Raw genomic sequence first — 19,731 nt, 5'->3', positions numbered from 1 at the left:
TTAATTCCCCCCCCCCAAAGATCTTTATTGAAACTTAACATACATACATAATAACCAAAATTCCCAATGATTCCCTCACATAAAATATAATGTCTAAATTACAACAGCTGCATAATTATACACTTAATTATAAAACCCACCACCCTCTACTTCCCTTCCACGCATAAAGTATAAACTATTAACAGATAACAGGGAGAGAGGAGGACTGGCATTACCAAGTCTAAAATTATACTATGAAGCAGAATTTCTGGCATGGCTAAAAGACTGGATTACATTGGAAAAAGCTAGTATTTTAAATCTAGAAAGTTTTGACAATAGGTATGGATGGCACGCCTACCTAGCGTACGAGAAGGTTAAGGTACATAATGGCTTCAAAAATCATATACTCTGAGAGCACTTTAAACCTTTGTCCGCTCAGCAGTCCTGGTGGAAATTGAGGCCCCTGTGCTTATGGTATTCAGCCGTGCCAATGGGAGATCCCCCCCCCCCCCGCATCACCACCACCACAGTTTGTATCTGAAGAAGGGTGCATGCAGAACAAACTTAGTTGGTCTCTACAGTGCTACTGGACATTTTTTAAATTTTTTAATTTATTTTGACTGCATCAGACCAACATGGCTACCTACCTGAATCTAGAACCGCAGTCCAGTTTCATCCTCAGTCCCCTCAAGCACACTTTTGCTGAACCCGGGGCTGCTGCAGGATGCTTGGAAACTGATGTGAAAGCTGTTGCAACGGGTGTTTTTTTGTGTGTGTGCGCGCATGCGTGAGAGAGAGCACTCCTGTGCACATACAGAGTCTCCAGCCCTCACTTGCTGTCTCTAAACTCTCAACCAATGCGTCCTGCTTCCCCCAAACCTTTCAGAGCTGAACGCTTGTAATCAAGAACTGATCCAGAAGCCCAGATTAAGGCATGTTTTTAAAAAGACCCCAAACCCAAAACAAGAAAAGCCTTTCAGTGGGTGCGACCCCCCAGAAAGGTGTATTTTGCTGCTGCTGCTGCTGTTGTGGGTTTCAAGATGGGTGGGGGCGGCAGCCCAGAAGGACAACGAAGGCTTCTTCAATTTTGTTTTTCCGTGTGAGGGGTGGGGTGTGTACGAAGAGTTGTTGGATGAGACGGTACATTTTCTTGTTATCTGTGTTTGCAGGCTTTCTGGCAAGCATGCTGCAGGAATCTTTGCTGTGGGGATGTTTTCGTTTTCTCGCCTCACATGGCAGTGGTCCATCACGGCAGAGGTTTTCAGCTTAAACAATCTGTTTGTGGGGCTGCTGATGGCTCTCTGCGTGCGCTTCCGGGAGGCTGCGACCGCCAAGGAGAGATCAAAGGTAGACTGCTCACGATCAAAAGACATCACAATAGATTATTTCCCTCCCCACCTACACCACTAATGGAAGCAACCCGAGCCTACAATTAATAATAATAATAATAATAATAATAATAATAATTTATTATTTATACCCCGCCCATCTGGCTGGGCTTCCCCAGCCACTCTGGGCGGCTTCCAAAAAAATATTAAAATACTGTAATACATCAAACATTAAAAGCTTCCCTAAACAGGGCTGCCTTCAGATGTCTTCTAAAAGTCTGGTAGTTGTTGTCCTCTTTGACATCTGTTGGGAGGGCGTTCCATAGGGCGGGTGCCACTACCGAGAAGGCCCTCTGCCTGGTTCCCTGTAACCTCACTTCTCGCAGTGAGGGAACCGCCAGAAGGCCCTCGGAGCTGGATCTCAGTGTCCGGGCTGAACGATGGGGGTGGAGACGCTCCTTCAGATATACTGGACTGAGGCCGTTTAGGGCTTTTAAGGTCAGCACCAATACTTTGAATTGTGCTCGGAAACGTACTGGGAGCCAGTGTAGGTCTTTCAAGACCGGTGTTATATGGTCTCGGCGGCCGCTCCCAATCACCAGTCTGGCTGCCGCGTTCTGGATTTCAGCCTTCCCAGATGTTTTGGACTACAGACCCCATCAGCGCATGGCCGTGATGGCTGGGGATGATGGGAGTTGTAGTCCGAAACATCTGGAAGAAGCTGAGTCTGGGAAGGTTTATCTCGGGCCGAACTGCACGTGATGGTTTAAGACACCTGGAACAGACGAAACTGTCTGCTACTGAGTCAGACCATTGGACATCTAGTTCAGTATTGCCCACCCTGACTGGCAGCAGCACTCCTGAGGTTCAGATCGGCCTACCTGGAGGTGCTGCCAAGTTTTGAACCTTGCCCCTTCTGCATTTAAAACCGATGCTCTTCCACTAAACCTGGATTTGTTCCTGTAGGAACGCGGAAAACTTCTTCCTACCGCATAAGACTGCTTTTCCATCTAGCCCAGTATAGTCTGCTCGGACAGGCAGCAACTCCTATGAACATGAGAAGAGCTCGGCTGCCGGATCAGGCCAAAAGTCCATCTATCCCATCATCCCTGCTCTTATTCCCAGAGACTTCCGCAACACCTTCTACCAGAGCCTCTTTCTAAACCCAGAGCTGCTACAGTCATACCTCGGGTTAAATACGCTTCGAGTTGAGCGAGTTCAAGTTGCGCTCCTCGGCAACCCGGAAGTAACGGAGCGCGTTACTTCCGGGTTTTGCCGCTTGCGCATGCGCAGACACTCAAAATGACGTCACGCGCATGCGCAGAAGCGGTGAAAAGCGACGCACGCGTGCGCAGACGTGCCATCACTAGTTACGTTTACCTCTAGATGCGAACGGGGCTCCGGAACGGATCCCGTTCGTATCTAGAGGTACCACTGTACTAATAAGAATACAACAATTTATTTATAGCCCATCCATCTGACTATTGTATTTCTAAATAAAATAGTCCCACAAGCATCTGGTTGGTCACTGTGGGAGCAGGAAATCGGACTAGCCAGATCCAGCATGTTCTTACTTTCTGAAAAACCAATTCAAAAAGCCACGATTAGATGCTCCTTTTGTTTCCTTTTTGCAGATCTGCAAAGCGGGCGCCTTCTGCTGCGGCCTCAGCTTGAGCAACCAGCACACCATCGTCATCTATGTGATTTGTGTCGCTCTGTGGGTTTTCTCCTGCTTGCTCAGGGAGAGGGTGAGTACCCACTAGTGCACTTTGGAAAGAAGACTTGGGTGGCCGAGAGAGTCCAGGGATGAGCATGGCCAGACACTCTTCGCAGCCTTCTCTCTGTGGCGCTGTGGTCTAAACCACTGAGCCTCTTGGGCTTCCCGATCGGAAGGTCGGTGGTTCGAATCCCCGCGATGGAGTGAGCTCCTGTTGCTCTGACCCAGCTCTTGCCAACCTAGCAATTTGAAAGTATGCCAGTGCAAGTAGATAAATAGGTACCACTCCAGTGGGAAAGTAAACAGCATTTCCATGCACTCTGGTTTCCGTCACAGTGTTTCATTGTGCCAGAAGTGGTTTAGTCCTACTGGCCACATGGCCTGAAAAGCTGTCTGTGGACAAACGTGGGCTCCCTTGGCCTGGAAGCGAAATGAGCACCACAACCCCAGAGTCGCCTTTGACTGGACTTAACTGTCCCGGGGTCCTCTGCCTTTTACCTGGGCATGCAGCAAGGGGCAGAGCTTGCCACCCAAAGTTGCAGGAGGGAGATTCTAATAGCTTGGAGGAGGTAATTTGGAACTGGTCCCGTGCAGTGCAACTGACCGAGTGCAAAATGGAAGACATCTCTGGGTGGTTTGAGGAAGTGCTATTCCCCTTGGGACCTGCCCATAAAAGCAAGCCTACAGTGAAGGGTTAGGGGGTTTGCCACTTGGTTCCAGGAACCCCCATTATTGTGAGGAGGGGGTGGTTTTGTGATTTTTTTTTTCTGTTCTGGGAGAGAGCCAAAGTAGATGCGTGGAGTTTGGGTGAGAGCCAGGAAGCTGGCAGGTGTCTCAGAAGGAGAAAGAACTGGGAATAGTCCGTATTTGTTAGTATTAATGGTTTTATTATTGCAACTCGCTCTACGCGGGGCTGCCCTTGAAGCTGACCCAGAAACTCCAGCGGGTGCAGAATGCCGCGGAGAGGCTCCTTACGGGGTCCCTGCTGCGGGATCACATTCACCCAGTGCTATACCAGCTGCACTGGCTCCTGGTGGAGTATAGGGTCAGGTTTAAGGTGCTGGCTTTGACCTTTAAAGCCCTATGCAGCTTAGGACCCTCGTACCTACGGGACCGCCTCTCCTGGTATGCCCCGTGGAGGACCTTAAGGTCCACAAATGACAACATTTTGGATGTCCCAAGTCGCAAGGTGGTTAGATTGGTCTCAACTACGGCCAGGGCCTTTTCAGCAGTGGCCCCGACTTGGTGGAACGCTCTGTCACAAGAGACTAGGGCTGTGCAGGACTTGACATCTTTCCGCAGGGCCTGCAAGACAGAGCTGTTCCGCCTGACCTTTGGTTTGGACTCAGTCTGACCCTTATGTTTCCCTCCCCTTATGGTTTTGACTTTTAAAATGAGGCTGCATTTTAAATTGCATTTTAACCTGTATTTTAAATTGTTTTTTTTTTCTTTTTCTTTTTTCTTATTATGTTTTTACTGTGATTTTATTGGTGTTAGCCGCCCTGAGCCTGGCTCTGCCTGGGGAGGGCGGGGTATAAATAAAATTTATTGTTATTATTATTATTATTTTATTCTGTGTTTTTGTAACATTATTTGTTGTTTTAGTTTTCTATACACTGCTTGGAAAGGTTTTTTTAACATATTAAAACCATGTATAAAAATACAGCCCTTATGTTTTTATATCTGTTGGAAGCTGTCCAGAGTGGCTGGGACAACCCAATCAGATGGACAGGGGACAAATAATAAAATCATCATCATCATCATCCCCATTATCATTTCAGACAGCAAAAAATAGCTCTCTGTTCCCAAGGACCTTACAATCTAGAATGGGTTGCTTGTTATGTATTAAAGTGCAGTTTTTTAAAAAAACAAACAAAACAACAACAACCATGCAACCAGTCTTCAGAGGTCCGTTGCCCCTGAACATGGAGATTCTGCATTGCTAATAGTTATTGATAAACATCTTCCTTCAAGAGCTTGTCTAACTTTAGCCTCAGAAAGAATGCAATAATCCTTTCAGTTGCCCTGTTAGCTGAGTTTTTCCTGTCACAGTAAGCTGTGGTTTGCCAATGTTAGGCTTAGTGGGATGTCTGATCCAGGGATTGTGGGTTCCTCTGCTCCCCAAAAAGCCGTAATGTGAAGCCAAGATTTGTTCTTTGCTTACTAATTATGGTGTGAGCAAAAGAAATGATAGTCAGTGCTTCAGACTAAACGCTAAGCCGCAGGCCATGGTTTGTGGTTCCTCTCACCCAGTGGAGAGGACAATCTGTAAACCGTTAACCATGGTTTACTGTGACATGCAAACAGAACCGTTGTTTTTTACAGTTAGACATACACCCATTCTCTTCTGAATCCTTCTGTGCGGCTGTGTCCTGGCACTCCAGAGCTAGAAAAATAAATGGGATCAAGCTATTGACGTAGAGCATGTTGTGTGGGGTGGGGTGGGGTGGGGACAAGCCTTAGTTATTTAATTTAATTATGGGCGAAGGGGGTTGCAGGTGGAAAACCAGCCAACTCTGATCATCGCAAAGTGGTTTATCTCCGCATTGCAGCGTTTCCCACCACCCATGGCACAGTTTCAGTGGTGAAACGCGCCACAAACATGATCTTTCGGGGAGCCTCTAATATTATTCGCTTCACTTTAAAAATTCATCCTGCCAAGCAGAAGAGATCAGAGCGATGTCATTTCCCCCGAGTAATCCACGGAGATGGTGCCGTTTTCAACATCGCCTTTTCACAGGGACTTAACGTGCAAATTGAGAGATCAGTTCTGTGTGTGTCAATATATATATCTCCACATATTTCCTTTGCCTTGCCTTTCCTCCCCAACCCTTGATGTTTGATGGCAAAGTTCCGGCACGACCCCACCGAAATAATCACCGTGGTGCAATTTGGCATTTTATTTTATTTTATTTTATTGGTGCAGGAATTGACCCTAGGCCACATGCTAAAGTTGACTTTCTGCTTCCTGGCTGGCTGCCTGCCGTATCTCTACCTGCCTGCCTCTTCCTACCTCAACAAAGCGCGCTGGACCTGGGGAGACCAGACGACCCTTAAGGGATTTACGACCCATCTTCTCAGGGAAGAATACGGAACCTTCAATTTGGTAAACCGGGGGTTGCGGGGGTGGAGAGGGGCTCCCTTCCGAAGAACAAGATTTCTCTTATGTATCTGGAGTCCGCGTGGCTCCGAATATTTTAGACGCACAGCCTGGGATCCTAGTGGCAGAAGAGCTTTAAAAATTGTTATTTTTCAAATAGCGGTTTCGTAGCCCCTGTGCTTCTTCTTTGGGGTGGCTAAACCGCTTGGTAGCTAGAGAAATAAATGCAATCTCCCTCGTGCCGCTTAATCGTAGTTATTTTGTTCCGAAGGGAAAATGAGAGGCCGGTGAGGCCGTCACAGCTGCGGTGTGACACTCTGCTTTGCTTGTGTCAATGGAAGGGGAAGGCTGAACATATGCAATGAATTGGAGGCATAGCTGTCAACCATCCCTTATTTGGCGGGAAAGTCCCTTATCCCAGCGCCGTGTCCCGCTGCTGTCCCTTATTGATGCTGTCCCTTAAATTTCCCGGGTTTCAAAGGAAGCAGCTCCTCTCCCTCCCTCCTTGCCGGCCAGGGAGGAGGGAGGCTCCAACTGTATTGCTTGGCTGCGTTGCTCACCCAATAAGGAGTCTAAGAACGACTGGGGGGTGGAGCTTGCATGCCTTGTGCCAATCAAATCGGCCGTGTTGCCTGGGGACTCGCCTTTGCTCAGCGCTTCCCAGCGGAGAGGTGACGGTGGTTTTCCTTGCTGCATCCCCTTTGCCGGGTTGCTGCGCTGTGGGAACCACCGCTTGAAGCTTCGTTTGGCTGCTGGCTGGGCTTTCTGCCTTTGGCTTGGAGGGGCTCAGAAGTTGAACATACCTGTGCTCACAAAATCCCTTATTTTGGCTGCTGATCCCTTATTTTCGAGGCTGCTGGTCCCTTATTTTCAAATCTGTAAGTTGACAGCTATGATTGGAGGTGCCCTGGGCAAGGGGCGTCCAACTGATATCCAGCTGCTAGCAGTTTCCGAAAAGGTAGTGGATTCGGTTCAGAAAATGAGGATAAATCTATCAAGGGCTATGAGCCAAGATGGCTCGGCTCTGCCTCCACGGTTGAAGGCAGCAGTGCTTCTGAGCATTGTCTGGAAACAGCAGGAGGGGAGAGGGCTGCTGTGTTCGAATCCTGCTCCCTGGTTTCCCACAGGCATCTGGTTGGCCACTGTGAGAACAGGATGCTGGACTAGATGGGCCGTTGGCCTGATCCTGTAGGCTCTCCTTACGTTACTGGGGCCAGCACCAAGTGACTCTGAGGAAAGTCCGTGATAAGGGAGGACATGGCAGTGGCGCAAAAATTTATGTGTGGAGAAAGTGCATGGGGATTTTTTTCCCTCTCTCCTTTTCTAGAACTTGGGACCCTCCGACAAAGCTGAATGTTGGCAAATTCAGGACAGGGAAAATAAAGTGTACTTCTGCCCATGGAGTTGGCTCTGACAATATGTAAAAATCCTGGGGTTAACCTCTGGAAAAAGAGGGCAGGAACCTATTGCAGCATTTGTCGAGTGTTTTTCTTTCCTGTGTAGGCAAAATTAGAGAATGGATCGAGTCTGGCTGATATATTGCTGTAAGTGAATCATTTAATTTCTTTCTTGGTCTGGGAGGGCTCATAACAAAATCGTATACTGGTGACCTCTTCTTCTTCTTCTTTGTCAAAGAGAAAAACGACTACCAGACTTTTAGAAGACATCTGAAGGCAGCCCTGTTTGGGGAAGCTTTTAATGTTTAATAGATTATTGTATTTTAATATTCTGTTGGAAGCTGCCCAGAGTGGCTGGGGAAACCGAGCCTGATGGGCGGGGTATAAATAAATTATTATTATTATTATTGTTGTTGTTGTTGTTGTTATTGTTGTTGTTTTGTTGTTATTATTATTCTGTGTATTATATCCTTCCTTTTTCACTGCTAGGGACTCAAGGCAATTGATAAAAATAGGAGCTGCTAAAAACATAGGGAAAATCATTTAAAATCCAATTAAACATTGATAAAATTATATATACACACACATCATACAAATAATTTTAATAAAAGCAGCACGGCACACCAACCCTTTTATGAAAAATGGTCCGTTCCCCAAAGCACATTGGAATAAAAAGGTCTCCATCTGCCGGCAGAAGGATAACAAGGAGGGAGCCAGGCTGGCTTCTCTAGGGATAGAGTTCCACATTTTTGGAGCAGCCACACAGAAGGCCCTGGGGATTATTCGGCTGCATCAGGCAGTAGCATTTTGACTTCCCACAATACCAATGATGTAATAACATTGTTCCAGGGCAGGGATGCTCGGGGGGTTGATCTCCGTGAATTCTCACACAGCTGACCACCTTCATACCTCCTGGAACCAATGTGCAGATTGGAACTTCATTGTCCACGGGTCTCTTGCACTTCCCAAACATTTTGACATGTCAGAATGTACAGTCATACCTAGGGTTACAGACACTTCAGGTTGCGTTTTTTCAGGTTACGGACCCACCAAAACCCACAAGTACTGGAATGGGTTACTTCCGGGTTCCGGCGGTCATGCATGTGCAGAAGTGCTAAATCGCGCTTTGTGCATGCGCAGAAGCGCTGAATCGCAACCCTCACGTGCGCAGATGCGCCTCTGCGGGTTGCGAACATGCATCCCGTACGGATCGTGTTGGCAACCCGAGCGTCCATTGTATTTAAAAGTGAAAATACTGATGTAACGTTGGACATGCATGTTTTGAAAGAAGATGCTTTTCAAAAAAATGAGTTTAACAATCTTTAAACACATTTTTGAGAGGATTAATGTACAGATGGGGATGCGGGTGGCGCTGTGGGTTAAACCACAGAGCCTAGGACTTAACGATCAGAAGGTCGGCAGTTCGAATCCCCGCGACGGGGTGAGCTCCCGTTGCTCAGTCCTTGCTCCTGCCAACCTAGCATTTCAAAAGCACATGAAAGTGCAAGTAGATAAATAGGTACCGTTCCGGCGGGAAGGTAAACGGCGTTTCCGTGCGCTGCTCTGGTTTGCCAGAAGCAGCTTAGTCATGCTGGCCACATGACCTGGAAGCTGTACGCCGGCTCCCTCAGCCAATAAAGCGAGATGAGCGCCGCAACCTCAGAGTCGTCCGCGACTGGACCTAATGGTCAGGGGTCCCTTTACCTTTACCTTTAATGTGCAGATGAATATGGCAATTGGACGGTGTAGACGTCTGGGAAACCACAGTTGAATTTGACGCAGGCTGCGTCATTTCACCCTGAAACACCATGGGAGCCAGCGGCCAAATATTCATTGCAACCTCGGGCAAAATACGTCTTTAAAGGGTGGCCCAGGGCAGGTGTCAACTGTGGGCTATGCAGGGCCCCAGCTTAGTCTTCCCAGTTGTCAGAATAGGACATCATGACTTCCACTCCATGGCTTCTGAGACCCCGTGATTTTTCTGCCAGCGGTTGTACTGCTGTGATTTGTGGATGCATTGATCTGACGGCTGCTGCAACACCTGCTTTTAGCTATTGCACTACCAATATTTTGACTTTTGATGCCTTTGCAGTTTCCAAGTGACTGACATGAGGACGGAGCTCTCCGCCATCACCCAAGCCCTTGCTATCATCGCGTGTTTGTGTGCAGCAGTGAGGTAGCGCCCGGTTTTTGTTCATGGGTTTACTCTTCAAAAAGTTGTTCTCGTATCCTCCTCCGTTGTGCATTGCTAAAACCCAGGCCTTTGTGGGGCTTTTGGACCGCTCCCTTATTGTACCGATTAGTGATTTTATGGCTGTGTAGCTGATTTATTTCATTTCACTGCAGTCTTTGTATTCCACCCTGGGAACCTTGTTTGAAGCGTAATTTTAACGATCACATTAAAAATAATGATTTAAGCCAACAGCAACCACCTTTCGCCCGGCTTTCTTTAGAATCACATCTCTGATGTACCTTTCGTGATGTTAGTTGTGTGTGCTGCATCTTCTGCCGTTCTTCAATTAAAACACAGCTTTGTCATTTGCATTTTTCCACCTTAATCACTCTCTTAATCGCAGTCTCTCTCCCCTCTCCTCCTCTTCTAGGCCCAAGATGGAGAAGCCAAATTTAGTCTGGCTGTTCACTTCAATGCTCCTTGCCTATTCATTATTCTTTGCTTGGAGAGCAAATCTGGATATTTCAAAGCCGCTGTTTAAAGGAGTGGTATGTTTGCTTTCAAGGTTGCTATTTATGTTGTTGTTTTTTAAAAAACAAAATGCATGGTTTTAATTTAATTTAAAGCTTATTTCAGGATATAGAAATTGCTCTGCGATGTCTGAGCAGAGAGATGAATGTCTGGGGGAGGGAGAGAAAAGTTAAGGGCGAAAAAAGTATTTTTCCATTTCCCTCACAAAGCCCATTTCTTGGGTGGGTGGGGGGCGGTTCTGGAAAAAAATGAAAAAGAAAAAGCACTGTGACATGTGAAAGGCTGTAGAAGTTTGTTTCAATCTGGGCAAACTTTCAGCTTTTAGAAAGTCTATGATAGGGTGACAAATAAGAAGAAGCAAAAAGAGAAACTGATAGTGATATCTCAGATAATGAGACTGATTAAATTTATAGTATTCATCAACTCTTGGTTCCTTCCCTTTTTCGCAGAAAACATGTTATGGACATGAGTGCTGTATCTCTGCTTGACTTTGTTGAGGACTGGAGAAAACCTAATTATTTTCAGCATACCTTATACTTTTCTCTTTTTTCTATAATGTTGATGTGTTCCCTAGTTTCTGTTGTTTTATACCTGCTCCTTATAAACTGGCAAAATGAAAGAAGATGCCAGGTTGTAACTAAAATTACATGCAACTAAAATTTAAACCTGAAAATTCCACCTGTCCCAGGCAGAGATTACCTTCTTTGCCGGTGATGCTAGGGATTTAACCTAGGGCTTTCTGCACATGCTCTGCCAGTGAGCTGTGGCCCTTCCTCTAGATTTTGGAAAATCGAAAGACAATCTCCCAGGTCTATATTCACTAAAGCTGAACTCCATGCAGCGTTTTGCAAACATGCATTGTGTGGGAGATTTGCAGTCAAACCTAACAGTGCTAGTTAGTATGTGAAGGGGTTAAGGACCACAGAGTTCTCAATTACTAGAGTAGCCTCTGTGATGTCACATCCTTTCTCTGTCTCTCTATCACGCTACAAGCAAGGAAGCAGAAATACATCAACTTTGTTCTCTGCCTCTCATATGTATCTGAGGCTGCTTTGCTGTATATATTTCATCTAAGCACATTTACCTGCATTTTATTGTTGCTACTAAGGAAAATTCAACTCTGAGACCTAGTGACTGTAAGTAAAACATTTTAAACTTACCTTGCAGTCTGTGGTCTTAAGGCCAGGTGCCTTAAGAGCTGGGATGTATTAAAAAGGTTTAAAAACCTATTCTTAGGCGTCAGTAAATCTGCCTAACAGTGAGATTTAAACTCCAGTACTGGGTCTCTTTAGGTGCAAGCCCTGCATTTTAAAAGCAGGCACAAGCCATTTTGTGTTAATCCAAACACACGGGTCTCTAGAGAATCAGTTATAATTAATATATCCTTACTATGATACCTAGGATAGCTCAGTTGGTGGAGCATGAGCCCCACGTTGGGCAAAAGATTCCTGCATTTCAGGGGGTTGGACTAGATGACCCCCGTAGTCCCCTTCCAACTCTGCATTTCTATGAGTCTAATACCCATCACATTTCTACGCAGTTGGGGAAACACTGTCTGTCTGTCCTTCCGCAGGTCGAGCGATTCTGGATGCAGAGCAATGCGGTGGTTGCTGTTCTAGCCGGCCTCGGTTTCTCTTCGTTTTTCGCTTTTGCAGAGGGGGTAGCTGGAAACAGGCGAGTGCTTCGCTGCCTGGAATGGCTTCTTGCTGCCGTTCTGGTTACTGGGCAGATCTGCTCTAATTACAGGTAACTGCAAGAAAGAGCACAGTGGGTCCAGCTTTGCAGAGTGGGCTTAAAAGTCCAATTAGCGTCGTGTTCATTTCCCACTGTTCCCTCAAGTGGTTCAGGGCAGCCACACCTGCTTCTCGCTTCCTTATTTAGCCACGCAACTCGTGTTGTAAGGAGGCACCGTCTTCTGTTCTGCCTTGTATCCATCGCATGCAGCGCCGCTTCCGTTCCACTGCAGTTCGCCTTTCGCCAAATGCTACGTTATTCATCTCGCTGCCTCGCTGCTACATCCCATTCCACCCTGGGCAAAGGAAAGGGAATGCAAACAGGGAGGGGGACATAATCAGTTACATATCAGAAGGAGCAGGAACAACAACAAATCCCGAACTGGTTTGATTTCCATTCTGGACATGGGACATGTAAGCAACATCAGCCATTTCCCCTTCCGTTTCCATTTCCATTGAAATTGTCTGATGTCCCTACTCACAACACCCTTGCCAGATAGGTAAGCTGAAAGATAGCAATTGGCCTATTTATTACTATTACTATTACTATTACTACTACTACAGGTTTTTTTTTATTCTTTTATTCGTACCCGGCCACTCTAGGCAGCTCCCAACAAAATACAGTGGTACCTCGGGTTAAGTACTTAATTTGTTCCGGAGGTCCGTTCTTAACCTGAAACGGTTCTTAACCAGAAGCACCACTTTAGCTAATGGGGCCTCCCACTGCCACCGCGCCACCGGAGCATGATTTCTGTTCTCATCCTGAAGCAAGGTTCTTAACCCGACGTACTATTTCTGGGTTAGCGGAGTCTGTAACCTGAAGCGTATGTAACCTGAAGCGAATGTAACCCGAGGTACCACCGTATTCACAATGAAACATCAACCATTAAAAACTTCCCTGTACTGTACAGAGAGCTGCCTTCAGATGTCTTCTAAAAGTCATATTGTTGTTTATCTGTTTGACATCCGACGGGAGGGCGTTCCACAGGGTGGGCGCCACTACTGAGAAGGCCCTCTGCCTGGTTCCCAGTAGCTTCACGTCTCGCAGTGAGGGAACCACCAGAAGGCCCTTGGAGCTGGACCTCAGTGTCCAGGCTGAACAATGAATGTGGAGACGCTCCTTCAGGTATACAGGGCCTAGCGTGGATCTGAACCCTGGTCTTCCTTCTTGTAGTCCAATCATCTTGCTACGCTAGCTCTTGCTTAGAACCCTTTAAGACTTCGCACTGCTTGGGCAGGATGGCAGCGTCTTCTAAAAACGTGCCACCTGGGATCTTAGCAAAAACGCTGCATCAGGGCAGTGCTGGATTTACTTATACGCTAAACAAGCTTTAGCTTAGGGCCCCACTCTCTTGGCCCCCCCCCCCCAAAATTATGAGTCTTTGTAAATTTTGTTTCTAAAGGAACTTTTGTTATTGCCAAATGCCAATGTGTTTGCATTATTAAGTTTGCTATGAATAAAAAATCATTTAAAGTTAGAGCTTAATAATTATTTTACTACAGTGGTGCCTCACAAGACGAAATTAATCCGTTCCGCGAGTGTCTTCGTCTAGCGTTTTTTCGTCTTGTGAAGCAACCCTATTAGCGGCTTAGCGCTATTAGCGGTTTAGCGGCTATTAAAGGCTTAGCAGCTTAGCTGCTAAAATGCTATTAGCGGCTTAGCGGCTTAGAAAAAGGGGGGGGGGAAGCGAAAAAAAAATCTCAAGACTCGCAAGACATTTTCGTCTTGCGAAGCAAGCCCATAGGGAAATTCGTCCTGCGAAGCAACTCAAAAACGGAAAACCCTTTCGTCTAGCGGGTTTTCCGTCTTGCGAGGCATTCGTCTTGCGGGGCACCACTGTATTAATATACAGGGTGAGGCCCCATGGATACAGAGTACACATGTTCCACTGGGCCTCTTTTAAAAGACTCACCTTGTACTTCTTCTTAATTGTATTTCACGATTAATATAGAAAGGTAAAGGGACCCCTGACCATTAGGTCCAGTCGCGGAGGACTCTGGGGTTGCGGCGCTCATTTTGCTTTATTGGCCGAGGGAGCTGGCGTACAGCTTCTGGGTCATGTGGCCAGCATGACTAAGCCGCTTCTGGCGAACCAGAGCAGCATACGGAAACGCCGTTTACCTTCCCGTCGGAGCGGTACCTATTTATCTACTTGCACTTTGATGTGCTTTCGAACTGCTAGGTTGGCAGGAGCAGGGACCGAGCAATGGGAGCTCACCCCGTCGCGGGTATTCAAACCGCCAACCTTCTGATCAGCAAGTCCTAGGCTCTGTGGTTTAACCCACAGCGCCACCCACATCCGTCCACTATTAATATACTTCTTCTTAATTGTATTTCAGTTCAACAATTACTTTGATAAAATACATATTTTGTTATGTGCAAATGGTTTGAGATACCCATTAGGTCCATAAATTACCATGTATCAAATATTCAACACAAAAAAAACAGCAACAATTTGTTGTTGACAAAGGACAGCTGGACATATAGCCGGCCCCATTACCTTCAGTAGCTTAGGGCCTCATCAAACCTAAATCCAGCCTTGCATCAGGGCATCAAAACTAGTTCCGCCATTGACCATCCAAAGCTGCCGTCTGCTGAATGAGATGATTGGCTCTATTTAGGCCAGGGAATCTTTGCCCCTCCCTATGTTTTAAATGCAACTCCCAAAATCAGATGCTGGCTGGACCTGCTGCGAGATTGACTCCAACAAGTCCTCCATCTCTGGTCGAGTTCATCTCTGTCTGCTGAAGGGATGTGGAGCCTTGTTCCTTTGCAAACTCCTTTGCCAGAGGAAATAATAATAATAATAATAATAATAATAATAATAATAATAATAAATAATTTTATTTATATCCCGCCCTCCCCGGCCAAAGCCGCGCTCAGAGCGGCTAACATCATACAAGTAAGACAAGCAATCAATAAATTAAGATACAGCCCACAATTAATTCAGTAGTGATGCCCACCAATTTGCTTGGCTTTTATCATAATAATAATAAAAAAATTATTTATACCCGCCCTTCCCTGTTCAGAAAACCAGGCTCAGGGCAGCTAACAACAAATTTAAAACACTTAATTGATGCAAGAAAATACAGTATAAAACGTCAATAACAATAAATTCAGGATTCAAAAATCAATTTAGGGGGGAAATCCATCCAATAAACATTAGATGATCACCAGGGCTAGACAAATTCATGGAGTACAGGCCATTGATGGATACCAGCCATGATGGCTATGCTTTGCCCTCCACTGCTGGAGGCAGCAATTATTCTGAATACCAGTTTCTGGAAACCATGGGAGGGGAGAGTGCTGTTCTTGAGTTCGAATTCTGCCTCCTGGTTTCCCACAGGCAACCGTTCAGCCATTGTGGGAACAGGATGCTGGACTAGATGGGCCATTGACCTGATCAAGCAGACTCTATATATATTCTTATGGAAATTAATGTCAGGGAAGTTTTGTAAATTTCTCTTCCTCTGCCCTCCACATTCCTTTTTCCTTGCCTCTTACGGATAATATGCCTGAGGGCGGGCCTGTGTCATTTTTCTACGGGACCGCCTCTCCTGGTATGCCCTGCAGAGGAACTTAAGGTCCATGAATAACCATAGTTTAGAGGTCCCGGGCCCTAAGGAAGTCAGACTATCCTCCACCAGGGCCAGGGCCTTGTCAGTGATGGCTCCGACCTGGTGGAATGCTCTGTCCCATGAGACTAGGGGCCCTGCAGGATTTAACCTCCTTCTGCCGGGCCTGTAAGACAGAGCTATTCCGCCTGGCCTTTAATTTGAATTCAGCCTGGTCTTTTATTTCCCTTCTCTTCCCTCCCCCTCCCCCTTTTATGAAGATCACCCGCTCTGAGACCCCGCAGCTAATTCTCCCCTGGCCTCCTCGCTGGCCCAAGTAGGACCAGTTCAGCCAGCTAGCCCTGGGGATTATCTAACTGATTTTTGATTTTTATTGTTATTCATGTTTTTATACTGTATTTTACGCTGCTTTTATAATTAAGTGTTTTAAATTTGTTGTTAGCCGCTCTGAGCTCGGTTTTTGAACCGGGAAGGGGCGGAGTATAAATAAATTATTATCATTATTATTATTATTATTATTATTATTATTGCATTGCATGTAGAGAATGTCAGGTCCTTAATAAATAAACACTAAGCTGCCCGGTGGCCTGTCATTGCTCTTGAAAGGGTTTGCAAATGCTAAAAATCCTGGGATTCAAAGCCACGCTGTGTCTGCCACTCCTGTTTATCTAGCTGAGCTACTTGGGGATGGACTAAAAGCAACACAAAACAGCTTTCCCTTTTCTTTCCCATTATCTCTTTCCGCCCAGCGTCTGCGACCAAAGCCGCAACTACGTCGTCGACCGCTTTGCGAGGAACCTTTTGTCCTCCATGCCTCCAGATGCCATCGTCCTGCTGAGAGGGGACTTGCCCGGCAATTCTCTCCGTTACCTCCATTATTGTGAGGGAGTGAGACCTGACGTTACCTTGGTGGACCAAGAAGTAGGTGGAAAGCGAGGTTTGCATGCTTTACAGAGTGTGAGATGACAGTTCCTTGCAAGGCATGGGAACACGAGAAGCTGCTGTGCTGGCCAGACGTTGGTACATGTAGCTCAGTCTTGCTGGTGCCGAGAGCAGTTTAAACCAGAGTTTCAGGTCAGGCAGGTGACACTCCTGGCCAGGGCCGGATTTAGGTTTGATGAGGTCCTCAGCTACTGTAGGTAATAGGGCCCTTTATATGTCCAGCTGTCCTTTGTCAACAACAAATTGCCACTGGTTTTTGTGTTGAATATATGCTATATGGTAATAAATGCTATATATTTTGTGTTGAATATATGCTATATGGTAATTCGTGGACCTAATAGGTATCTAAAGCCATTTGGACATAACAAAAAAGTGTATATTGTTGAACTGAAATACAATTAAGAAGAAGTATATTAATAGTGAAATACAATGTTCTAGGGGTTGTTTTTAGAAGTCTGCAACGGATTAATCCATTTTGCATTACTTTCTATGGGAAAGCACTCCTTGGTTTTGGAACGCTTTGGTTTTGGAACGGACTTCTGGAACGGATTAAGTTTGAGAACCAAGGTACTTCTGTATATAGAAATGAGCAAACCAGTGATATTTGAGGGAGCAGGCCAGCAGGCGGGGCCCATGACTTACATCATAGGAGCCTACACAACACAAAACACTGTTCCTGTATGTAGGTTTTATTTTATTGGGTTTTTTATCTTATATTTTGGAAATGTACATCCAGTTTTTTCTCCTTTAAATTCCCCCCCCCCCAAGAGAGTGGGGCCCTAAGCTATAGCTTGTTTAGCTTATACGTAAATCTGGCACTGCCCCCAGCCCTGCCAGTTTGCATTTCTTAGTGCAGAAAGTATTGATCTGATGTGTAGAGATCTTTCCTAATCTACTTAATTCAAGAGGTTTCTGGAAGGACAGGGTCCAGGCAGGAACTACAACCAACAATGTTGCTCCCGCAACTTGGTACTGGGACTGGCCGGCTTTTTTTTTTTTTTTTTAATAATTTTTATTAAAGTTTTGAACAACAAAAAAAGAAAAGAAAAACATACACAATACATAACAAAAACACACACAAAAAACAGAACAAAATTCAACAATAAAAAACAAAAAAGATAACAATTAAAAACAATATCTCTTTTCCATTTCCGTTTTTTAGTTACTTATTTTCTGGACTTCCTCATACCTCCCTCTTTTGTATTCCAATCCAAATTGTTTGTCCAGCAATTTCTTTTCCACTTTTTTAATCCCAATCTTTAGCTTTAATAAAATATTAAAATATATAACTTCAACTTCTTTAAACCTGATCTTTTCCCCTCCATTATTTCGTTACAGACCTCTTTCAAAGGTTGAATTAACCATTCTTTTAAAGATCTGTAGTATCTAGAAGTCAAGCCGTCTGGTCCTGGAGATTTACCCAATTGCATGTTTTGAATGGCACCTTCTATTTCCTGTTCAGTTATTCTATGATTCAAAATTAATTTATTTTCTTGAGATATTTTTTGTAATCCATTTGTTTTCAAAAATTGGTCTAGGTCTGTTTCTTTCATTGGCCCTTGAGTATATAATCGTTTAAAGTACCTCTGGAAACAACTTCTGATCTCTGCAGGGTTCTGTATATGTCTTCCTTCCACTTCTAAGTTCGTAATCGTATTTAGTTTTTGTCTCTTTTTCATTTGCCATGCCAACAATTTGCCACATTTATTGGCCGACTCAAAAGTCTTTTGTCTCATTTGTTTAATTTTCCATTCTATTTCCTGATTCATCATTTTCATATATTGTACTTGATATAGCTTTAACTCTCTCAAAATCTCTTGAGATTTGGGATTTACTCTCAGTCTTTTTTCACATTGATTTATTTTGTCCATTATTTTATCCTTCTTCTCATTTTGAGTTCTTTTCTTTATCGCATTCTGTTGTATTAAGAACCCTCTCATAACCGCTTTACTTGCGTCCCAGATTACTCTTTTCTCCACGTTGGAACTGAGGTTTATCTCGAAGTAATCTCTCAGAGTTTTTTGGGCCTTCTTGAGAAATTCTTCATCTCTAAATAAGGTGTCATTCATCTTCCATCTGAAGGAGTGGGACTGGCCGGCTTTTATCTGCGGCCCCGATCCTCTGGTGACTCGCCTCTCCTGGCCTGGAGGCAAGCACTCCTCCTGCGGGAACTTAGTTCCCTCCGCCTCTCTGCCATGAGCCTCTGGAGCTCAGGAGAAGCTGGAGGGTTACTGGAGCCAGAGGCAACCTCCTCTTCCCCTGACGGGGCTGAGAGTGGAGCACCTGCAGGCAATGGGTCCTCCATCACCTCCGGAGCCAGAGCAGACTCAGCTGGTGCCTGCACCTGAGGACCCAGCACAGGTGAGGACCCTTCAGGCTCAAGCCCCAGCCCCGGCTCAGCTGGTTCTGGAGGCGGGGAATCCTGTGCAGGCTGGGATCCCTCAGGTTCAGCATCTGAGTCCGAATCCCAGGCCATCACAGCAGCCTTAGTGTCAGTTTTTAGGTATGTTTATTTACATCGATGGTGCTTCGGGTCGGAGAAGCCCACAGGCCTCGTCTTTAATTTCATCTCGTCTTGCCTGCACTAGATGATGACTTACCACTGGTACTTACTGAAGATGTCAAAACATTTGCCTGGCGTCATTTTTCCTGGGAACCGGTGGAATCCTCTGGAAGGGACGCTGCCCGATGGGACGACCACATTTAACCTCCATCACTTTCTCAAAGTAAATAAACAGTAAGCATTCCTGTTCACATAATAGCATTCCTTTTCCCCATAAAAATTGCATCAGTTGCATTCTCAAATTGCTCTGTGTTAGGGGAGGCTAATCTCCCACCTGGGGCCCTTATTGGGACCACCTAAGCGTTTTTCTGTGTCCCCAAAAACTACTCACCCGCCCCAAGTTTGATAGCAGCAGCAAAAAATTTTTTTTAATACAAAGTAGACTTCTGGTGTCACCACACATAAAGCTCTGATTCTTCCTGGGCTCATTAAAAAATAAAGTTAACCACCCTTGCTTTCTATAGCGTCTGAACCTGCAATCCAAAGTACAGCTTTCCTCCTGAACAGTCATATTTACATCAAGAATGGGTATAGGTGTGTGTTGTGTGTATGTATATATGTTGAGCACACACACATTTTTGTTGTGATTATAATTCGTTACCTACCTTCACCCGAATGATGTCCCAGGGTGGGTTACAGCAAAACTATTGACATAATAATAATAATAATAATAATAATAATAATAATAATAA

The 19,731-nt window shown here is 45.4% G+C and overlaps 1 protein-coding gene across 1 annotated transcript in view; it reads left to right on the top strand.

The window, feature by feature from the left end:
- TMEM260 (transmembrane protein 260) overlaps window positions 1–19,731 on the top strand; it is a 69,250-nt gene that overhangs the window by 30,438 nt on the left and 19,081 nt on the right. The window contains exons 4-12 of the mRNA XM_080974563.1: window positions 1,149–1,326; window positions 2,942–3,055; window positions 5,951–6,130; window positions 7,628–7,668; window positions 9,614–9,697; window positions 10,125–10,242; window positions 11,799–11,971; window positions 16,284–16,455; window positions 19,065–19,213. Of these exons, the coding sequence (XP_080830689.1) occupies window positions 1,149–1,326; window positions 2,942–3,055; window positions 5,951–6,130; window positions 7,628–7,668; window positions 9,614–9,697; window positions 10,125–10,242; window positions 11,799–11,971; window positions 16,284–16,455; window positions 19,065–19,213 (1,209 nt within the window). The remainder of the gene's footprint in view (window positions 1–1,148; window positions 1,327–2,941; window positions 3,056–5,950; window positions 6,131–7,627; window positions 7,669–9,613; window positions 9,698–10,124; window positions 10,243–11,798; window positions 11,972–16,283; window positions 16,456–19,064; window positions 19,214–19,731) is intronic.

This window comes from Podarcis pityusensis, assembly GCF_964106645.2.
Source record: "Podarcis pityusensis genome assembly, chromosome: 1".
Classification (NCBI taxonomy): domain Eukaryota; kingdom Metazoa; phylum Chordata; class Lepidosauria; order Squamata; family Lacertidae; genus Podarcis; species Podarcis pityusensis.
The sequence above is the reverse complement of the archived record's forward strand: the minus strand, read 5'-3'. Positions and strand labels throughout refer to the sequence as shown.